At 27.7% G+C, this 9,850-nt stretch overlaps 1 protein-coding gene across 3 annotated transcripts in view; it reads left to right on the top strand.

Annotated features, from left to right (window-relative positions):
- The first annotated feature begins 409 nt into the window (after window positions 1-409).
- The window catches only part of LOC106692712 (phosphatidylinositol-3-phosphatase SAC1), a 51,725-nt gene continuing 42,284 nt past the window's right edge, over window positions 410-9,850 (top strand). Inside the window, exons 1-3 of one of the 3 annotated variants that reach the window (XM_067053028.1) lie at window positions 410-593; window positions 660-754; window positions 8,748-8,962. In XM_067053028.1, coding sequence (XP_066909129.1) covers window positions 556-593; window positions 660-754; window positions 8,748-8,962 — 348 coding nt within the window. In that variant the 5' untranslated portion in view covers window positions 410-555. Of the gene's footprint in view, window positions 594-659; window positions 755-1,634; window positions 1,792-8,747; window positions 8,963-9,850 lie in introns of those variants that run through there. The other 2 variants (XM_014438815.2, XM_067053029.1) reach the window with 2 other exon arrangements.

Raw genomic sequence — 9,850 nt, 5'->3', positions numbered from 1 at the left:
ATTGTTCGTAAACTGGCAGGGGGGAGTTATAAACAGAGCATAGGTATTATGAGTCTTAATACCTAAACTCCCCATGTAAACAAGCCAGAAGGTATATATGTATCATTATACAGAGGAATAAAGCAGTATCTCAGTTAAGCGTGCGTGTCTCATTTCGTGCCCTTATTTTCCTTTTTTTTGACTCTTGAGTTCTGACTCATCATAACTTTTATATATATATATATATGTTTCTAAAGTATTTCTAAAGATAAAATGAAATATATTAGTATAAGATTCAGTCGTATGTCTAAATTAGTGTCGAAGCTTTTTGTTTTTTTTATTATCTTTTAAATGTGTAATAATGGACAGACAAGAAATACAAAAATATACTATCTACTTGAACAATCGATACGATTTCCTAGCTATCAGTTGTACACTGAGCAGTATTGAGGTTATGGTAACGTGAATGGTGGTCTGTGTCCTGCCTGACAGGCAACTTCAAAAATTTTAGTTAAATTTTATGTTCTAATTGTATGTTAATTTTTTGAAATCTGGGAAAAAATCAGGAAATCTGTGATGTTGACTGGAAAGAATATTTATGGTGAAATGCTCCTGTGAGTTGAAATTGAGTTTAGTGTGTTATTTTTGCTGAATTTTGTTTAAACACAATTATGTTACAGCACCATCACCTCTGAGAAGTTTTTTGTCGAACCTGTTGAAGATATTGACAACAGCCTTATTCTTGATAGAGTTACTGGAAGTATAACAATATCAAGTGAGTTTAAAAAATTTGTTTTTCTAGTTAACTATAGCCCTCTTTTACAAATGATCTCACTAGTTTTTGTAAAAAATTATTGTAATTTCTCAGCATTTTTCATTTACTTGAAGTTATATCCAATGTAACTTAAATTTATAACAGGCATTTAGAAAATGTATATCACTATTCAAAGAGATGTTGGTTGAGGGTGTAGTTAAAATTAAAAAAACACATTAGTGAAATTTATTGTTCTATGTATGACCATTAGCGATTACTAGTTATATGAACAATTCAAAATAAGGTACTACTTCACAAGTTCCACTCTAATATGATAGGTGGGGGTATTTTCACTTATACACTTGTTGCTTATAATCTGACACCATAAAATGATTCATATTCATGCTCTCACTTCAATCAAAAAAGATTTATCATGAGCTTGTTATCTCTTATGTGAGCAAACTTCGACTGCTGTGATTGAACTACAACAGTATTAATATTAGTTTAGGTTCTAATCCCCTACTTTTGAATATTAATCATTACAAAATACTCATGTACCCGCCATACTGGAGGAATACTATAGAAAATAATAAAGTTGATACTGTGTATCTAAGTTGACCCCTCAAACAGAACATAAGAATGAAATTTGTTGTATAATGTGTGTCTAATAATATATCACTATTCATACATAATTCCTTAATTCATGATAATCACACCCCTCTAAACCAAAATTTACCTTATCCCTCTTAACTTAATCCTCCTATCTACATACCCCTCGGTCGGTTACCCGTTGGTTCAGTGTTTATAAATATTTTAGTGATCATTCATTACAAAATCCCACGACCTTACATGCTCATCTTATTTGCTGCAATGCTATAATAACCTTGATTATATTTACCAGGTGCAGTTTCCTCAATTCAGAATTGTCTAGCCTTCTGAATTCTCCTGTTAATTCATCCTTTTTCTCTCCAAATATTTTCAAAATACTTTATTTTCAAAAACCTTAGAGCGCTGTTCTTCCCTTAATGTGAGAGGCCACGTTTAGCCCATTATAGAAAGTAAGTCAACAAAATTTTTTTAAACGATTAATGAAGTAAGATTTCAGTATTTTTTTGAGACCCTTAAATATGAATTTCCTTAAAAATCTAAAATTATATATAACTTAAGTTTCATGTAGGATTGGTGGAGTCATATTGAAGTGATTATTTTTTGTGATATTAGATAAAAAATTGAAGGCCACAGTGAGCAAAAATGTTTTACTCTAATTTTTTTTTTTTAATTACTTTGAAGATTCATATTTAAAGATTTTCGAAGTGTAAAAAATGAATATGAACTTTAGTTATCTATAAAAGATTTTTTTATCCCAATTTCCTTAGCAATTGGTCTGCACTGTTTTAATACTGTATCATATTCTTATTTTGGCATAGTGGAGTAATAATTTACCAATTGATTTGTTTTCTGAGATAGAATAACAAAATAATATAAGAAAAGTAAGTCAAATTAATTTTTAGTGTCCTTGAAACTCTTTTTATGGAAATTTTCTTAAAAACAGAAAATATTTTACTAAGCCACTTTGCTACGTCAGTCAGTCCAGATTTTTTCAATTGTGTACCTATATCAGAAGTATCTGCCAAATATATATTTTTTTCAACCAGCCATGTATAATATTTTTTGATTTTGTTGGAAATTCATATTTAAGAGTCATTGAGGTTACTAAATGTGACTGTATTTTTCATAGATTAGTACGAATATGACTGTATTTTTCTTTAAAATTTTTTAAACTACTTTACATGACAGAAGTTTTGGTTTATGTGATTTTTTATATGATTAAACTCATTTAATACAACTGACAAAATTGTTTTGTTATTCTACATCAGAAAACAAATCAATTGGTATATTATTACCCCTCTTTGCCATAATAAGACCAGAGTATTGAAATAATTTAGACCGAGTGACCTAGGAAATTGGGATAAAATATTTTTTATGGATAAACAAAATTAATATTCGTTTTTCACACATCAAAATATCTTTAAATGTAAATTTTTGTATTATTCGAAAAATAAAAATTTTTGCCTTTGCTTTTTGTAATTTTTTAAAATTTTAAGATCACAAAAATGCAATAACTTTAATATGAATACGATCTACATGGAAAATTGTGTTTAAGGGTCTCAAAAGGTGCTAACCATAAATCTGACTTGAGTTTTGAGTTTTCGTAATAAAAAAATGTTTTGACCTACTTTACCGAAGGCGTTTTTTGGATTTTGTCATTTTTAATACATTTACACTCATTTCATACTATCAACAGTATTTTGTTCTTATTCTTCATGCAAAATCAAATTGATTGGTGTATAATGACCATTGAATACATGCTGAGCAAATGCTAAATACAATAATTTAAAAAAAAATCTAAAATTATATAAAATATTTTTGACCTGGTATCACCACAAACAGTCATTGAAATTGGTGATCCTACGTGTGTAGTCTCCACTTCTAAATGTAATAGTTTCTAATTCGGGGAGCAACATAACCTGGGAGTTAAAAGGCTGAACAAACTTAATTTGAATCCTGACAATTTATACTGAATTTTTTCTTTTCAAAATTTTTTGCTTATCAAAATTTTTTTAATATGTTTGACTGATGTTTCAATTCATTTTGAACTGATATCTAATTATTGTAATATTGTTTTACTTTTCTGTTTGTTTTTAATAAGTCATCTGTTTCTGGGTGCTAATTTACTTTTTCTTTCATATTTTATATACTAATTAAAAATTATGGGAGAGTCTTTTAAGAAATATACTAGTCATCAAGAATATTACTAAACATAAATATTAGCTTAAAAAGCATTAAATACTCTTGTATTTAGTTAGGATTGAGAACCTAATAATAATTATGACTGGAATAGGATGGCTAGGTTGTTATACAATGTTTAGAACTGCTATACAGATATTGAACTAGACATTATATAACCCTGATATTTGTCTATGTCATATTTATTGTTTATTTGATTAAAACATGAAAGTATAAGTTGATAAGTACTTCATTTTTTATTAAATACTTAACAGATTTTGGTTATTCTTAAAAAATTGATATAATTATGTATCATGATTCAATCAAGTACTTAATTGATGTCATTGTTTCTAGTTGAACTATTTTTGATTAATTAAATAAGTTATAGATAGTTTTCTCTTGGTAAAATTTATAACATTTGAAAAAGTTGTGTTATAATCATCAAAGTTTTTGGATAGTAATGAAATATCTGTTAGTCCAAAAATTTTTAATGTGTTAACTAAATAAATTCTTATTAATTGATATTATTTAACAAAAAAATAAAAGAAAGCAAAATGATGGGTGGAATAAAATACATTAGTTAGTCTTACCTTAAAAACTGTCTTTATAATTTGGGTTGATTTAATTTGTATTTATTCCATAAAGCTTATTATAAGGGTGTGAGTGTCTGATTATACAGTGTTAATGTGTATTTAAGATTTAATTTTAGAGATTTGACAACATATTGTTTTTAGTTTAAATATTTATTCACATTTAAAGGGTATACCAGAGGGAATACTGCAGACTTCTCTATAAAGAATGTACTAAACCTAAACCAAAATAAAACAGCCGTAAATGCATAAACCGTGAAAGTGACCATATTGAGGTTGTATTATCACTGAAGACCTGCAAAGGGTTAGAAACAAAATAATAACATTTATTTAAAAAAACATGTAGAGGGTTTGAAAAAAGCATTAATTGTAATGAGTAAAATAATTGTCATTAAATTGAACTAAGGGTCTGTGGTATGTTATTCTAGTTGTCTCATTTTAAAGAAATATTTTTGAATATTAATTACTTATTTTCCATCTTCTTCATTCACGTTACATAATTTAATAAAATATTTTATTTATAAATGATTGACCATATTATTTCATATTATGAAGAAGATGGTCGGGGGTGAAGTCAAGAGGAAACAAAAAATAGTTAACAACTATTTATTTACTGACACTTTGCACTACTTTGTAGAGCTTCATCAGGGCTAAAAAGATACAAAAGCAACTAAAAATATTTTGACATAGTAGGGTAATAAGATCAAAAAAGTAAATTAAGGTAGTTTTGAAATTATGTAAACATAAATGAAAAGAAAATTATATACAAATGAACAAAAAGAAGAAATGAAAATAGTTACAGTATAGAATAAACAATAATAAGTATATTAAAAAAATAGTTACGTCATCTATTAGGTTAAAAATGAACAGGAGATGTCATATTATTTTAATTTTTATCTCACATAAAAATAGAAATAATAAGTAAAGAACAAATTAGTACCACCCACCGTTTTCATTTGAAAGGTACCTAAAGAGTAACGAAAAAGGGTAAGTATACAGAGTGGTGGGGGGGGGGGAGGACAGTTAAACGGTCAAATTTATATCTTACAATTCTTCAAATACACAAAATACAAGAAAAATATGATAATAATAATAACTATAAAAATTATTTAATTTAGGAAACAGAGATATAAATGAAATGATAGTTACATAACTAATTTAAAAAAAAAAGTTATATAATGATAGAAAATATAGTTAGGGTAATACCAATGAATACAATATAGGTATAATACAATAAATGTAAAAGAAGTAAGTAAAGAACATTAAGTAAAATGGTGTAAACCTAAACATATAAAATTTTAAGATAATTATAACATCCATTTTCTGTGTTGATTGTGATAATAATATTTTATCTACATTGACAGTTGTAATTTTTGAGACAACATAATTAAAATGAAACAATGTCAATTGAAATAAGTTAATTGAAACAATGTGAAGTGAAAGTTTACAATGCAACAGTAAATAAGAAAATTAATAAAAACAATGGATAAGTAAATATTGTTATAAATATATAATGAATAAAATATAGTATAAGAACAATAAAATATAAGTAAATAGGTAAAGTGAAGTATGTAAACATTAAAAATAAGTAATGAATTATTGAAATGAGAAGAAAAAAAATTAAAGTAGTGATATAATGACAACAAACAGATGAAAAAGGATAATAAAAATATTTGGTGATGATAATGATAAGTGAAATAAGTTAATTGAAACAATTTGAAGTGAACTAAGTTGATTGAAATAATTTGAAGTGAAAGTTTATAATAAAAAATTAAATGTGAAAATTAATAAAAACAATGGATAAATAAATATAAATGTATAAAATATTGTATAAGAACAATAAAATATAATTATACAGGTAAAATATAAAGTTAAGTATGTAAAAATTATTAAAAAGTTAGTAATAAGTTTAGTATATGGCTGGATGTGAGATACAATTTTTATCAATTTTGTGATTAACCAAAAGTGGTTCAAGGTGTATGTAAATGGATTGTGAGATGAGCCTCTATTGGTAGTTAGGAACAGTGGCTAAAATAGTGGTATGGACAAAATCAAAAGAGTGATTAAGGGTAAGGGCATGTTCTAAAAGTTTGAAAGCAGCTGGGTTGTGGGAAGTTATGGATAATTTGTGTTGAGAAATACGGGATCTGAAGTGGTTCTTGATTTCGCCTATACATGAAGAGTATAAGTTGGAAGGAGCTAGGAATAGGGTAGACAACATTAGAGTTGTATTGGAGAGGAATAGGATCTTCAGTGTTTGTAAAAAAGTAAGAGTTTATTTTGAGACTTGAGTTGTGTGAAGGAATAGTTGATTGTAAGAATTTATGTATGTTGTCAGTGAGAAAGGAGACATAGAAGGGATCTATAAACTAAGGGAGTGGAAGATGGATGTTAAGTTGGGAGAAGGAGAAGTAGCCGTAAAACGTTTGATGTAAGAGTTTGTTTATAATGTAAGGTAGAAAGTTGTTTGAAAGTAAGATAGTCTTAACAACGGTGAATATTGGTATTGTGGTACTGGGTATCAGATAAGGAAAGGCATCAATGTATGAAATTTTGGCAGTATAGATTTTTGATGGTGAAGTTGCTGGCAAAAGTAGTTGAGTAGTTTGCCGAAGTAGGTTTGTTGTACCAGTCGGTGGACAAAGAGCCGTCATTATTTTTCATGATAAGGAGGTCTAGAAAGGGGGAGGGTTAGTTCCAATTAAACGGTGAAATGAAGGTTAGGGTGGTAAAAGTTGAAAGAAAAAAAGGATATGAGAGATTTTTTCAGGATTAAGAATAAGAAAAAGGTTGTCTATATATTTCTCGATAAATAAAATGTTGTTGGGGAATAAAGGGATGATGGAATCTAGGAGGTCATTGAGTACTATGTTGAAGAGATCAGAGGCAAGGGAGAGAGTTTCCCATAGAGAGACCTGAACTTTGATGGAAAAACTTTCCCTGGAAATTTAGATATTCCGATTTGCAACAAAATTTAAGCGATTATATATATGAGGGTAGGTTAAGAGTGGTATTTGGTTCTAGGGTTGTCCATTTTTTTTTTCTATAATTTGGAGTGCTTTATCGATGAGAATGTTGGTGAAGTGGCTTTCAGTGTCAAATGACGTAAACATGAAGTTATTGGAAATTTGGAGGGATATTAATTTTCCTTAGAGCTGGAAAGAGTTTTGGATGTCATAAGGGTGGTCATGGCTGAGGAATTAAAGAGATTAGAAGAGGAATTAGCTAAGTTTAGAGGAAGGAGCATTAATATTGGATATGATAGGGCGATGGGGGTTGCCAGGTTTGTGGATTTTGGGTAGTCTGTTCAATAGAGGAGGTAAAGAATTGTAAGAAATAAGTTTTTAGAAGATGGGATGGTTAATTAATTGCTTTTCAAGATGGCTTTTAATGTTTTGATTAAATTTTTTCTTACGTAAACGAGTGGAAGGTAGATAGGTGGATTGGTCAGATAGGAGTTGAGTGATTTTTATTCATTGTATTCTGGTTTATCTAAGATGACAGTCTTGTTTCCTTTATCAGCTCTAGTAACAATAATGTGGTCATTGATATATATATAAATTGGGGCTAAGACTAAGAATGTTAAAAACATTAGGAGGTTTAGTGGTGAAGGAGATATTCTTGACCCAGTTTTCTTGGCCTTTAGGGTAAATATTGGTGGATAGTGATTGTTCATAAATATTTTTAAATTTGGAGATAAGGTTTTTTTTATATACTTATTGTCTATTTTATATTATAAATATCTTTATTTCTTCTTTTTGTTCTTTGGTTTATAATTTTCTTTCCATTTTTATTTACATAATTTTAATCTTAATTTACTTTTTTGTATCTTATTACCTTTCTATGTCAAAATATTTTGAGTTGTTCATGTATCTTTTTAGCCCTGATGAAGCTCTACAAAGTATCGTAAAAATCAGCAAATAAATAGTTGCTAACTATTTTTTGTGTTTCCTTTTTAACCGTACCCCTGACCGTCTTCTTCATAATTTAATAAAATAATTTCTAAGCCCCATTTTCAGTCCCTCAATATTGTAAATGACATGCTTGGTCTTGCTAAGACATGCTTTTGTAATTTTGCCTTTTAATGTTGGCATTAAAACTGAAAGTGTATGCAGTTACTACTGTAGATATCACGTAATATAGTTTATTATTCCTTTCCTTTTGTTACCAGTCTTTAATCAGTCAGAACTCTAAAATCGTTCAGTACTTGATGGTGTCTATCTTTTTTGATGCTCTTGATTAAGAATCTGTACATTTGATGTGCATTTAAATTATAGTATTAATCTACAAAAAGAAAATGATGAAATTTTCTATAAAAATTTTATATATATTTTATTAAGAATGGGTTTTAGTTTTTATTTGTTTGCTAAAAAAGGATAAACAAATATATTTTTATTTTACTATATACAATTTTTTTTTTTTCTACAATGTGTACTCAGGGTTATGAAGGCGTATTCATATGTTTAAAATTTAGGAAACACTAGCCTTATGGGTAATGCAAAGAATTCGTTCTTTCCTATGAAGTAGTACTAAAGCTGAAACCTTGGGTTGTAGTGGTACAAGGTTCATTTATTTAATTTTTTTTTAATTCCTATTAAATTATATTGATGCAGCAGATTATTTATTTCCTTTGTTAGATGTTCCTGGAAGCGTTGGCGATGCACCATCGATTAAGGAAAGAAAAACTATTTATGGTATTCTTGGTACTGTTAGGCTTTTAGCTGGTCAGTACCTCCTTGTAGTGACTGGCAGAACCAAAATTGGTAATATATGGAGAAGAGAAGTTTTCCGGATGGACTCTGCTGAGGTTTTATGTTTTTCTAGAAGTACTACTCACCTTAATGATAAACAGGTAAATCACCATTAATGACCATTGTTATTTTTACATTTTTATTTGGTTTATAAATTTATTTATGAAGGATTTTTAATTAGAAAACTAAATGAAACTTATTCATTTACTTTGCTTGCTTTAAAAAGAAATTTAATAATTTTTTTTTAATACTTACAATCATACGTACATCTTTCATTAATTTAATTTTTCTCACTACATTAAATCTTTCTTTGTTAGAACTATTATAATAGGCAAAGAGTTAAATATTGATAAATTTGAGTCTTTATTTTACATTATATGAGCCTTAGCTATTATTCATATAAATAAAAATATTTAATTTTATTTAGATTCATTAAGAATAGATTATGTGTAAATAGCTTGTAGAATGTGTTTTATATGAAAACATTTCACCCTATAGTTAATTTTATACCATTTTAATTTTTTATTTCCGCAATGCCTATGCGTCCTTAACAGAGTTGGGCAAAAAGTTATTACAATTACTTTCCAATTACTGTAATTTTAAATTAAATGTAATTACAATTTTGATTAATAATTTCAACTACTTGATGAACCACTGTTATTGTAATAATGGTCCGAAATTACAATTACTAGTTGAACCAAAGTAGTCACAATAAAATTTGACTATAATTAGTGATTACAATTACTTTCTGCCCGACACTGTTAAAAAAATGTTTTATTAGTAGAGAATGGGATTTTTATGTTTTACATATTCGTTTCTATGACTTATGTATACGTGTTTATGCTTCCTAAATATCTTTCATGATATTTTAAGCAACGTTAAACCATGTTAATTTTACATATTTTTTAATATTTCATGATCTTTATTTTTATTGTACATATTTCTTACACTACATATTTTAATTCATATTTCCCTTTCCACTTTGTACA

The sequence above is a fragment of the Halyomorpha halys genome, unplaced genomic scaffold (genome assembly GCF_000696795.3).
Source record: "Halyomorpha halys isolate HHAL.00 unplaced genomic scaffold, Hhal_1.1 Scaffold68.1, whole genome shotgun sequence".
Classification (NCBI taxonomy): Eukaryota; Metazoa; Arthropoda; class Insecta; order Hemiptera; family Pentatomidae; genus Halyomorpha; species Halyomorpha halys.
The sequence above is the reverse complement of the archived record's forward strand: the minus strand, read 5'-3'. Positions and strand labels throughout refer to the sequence as shown.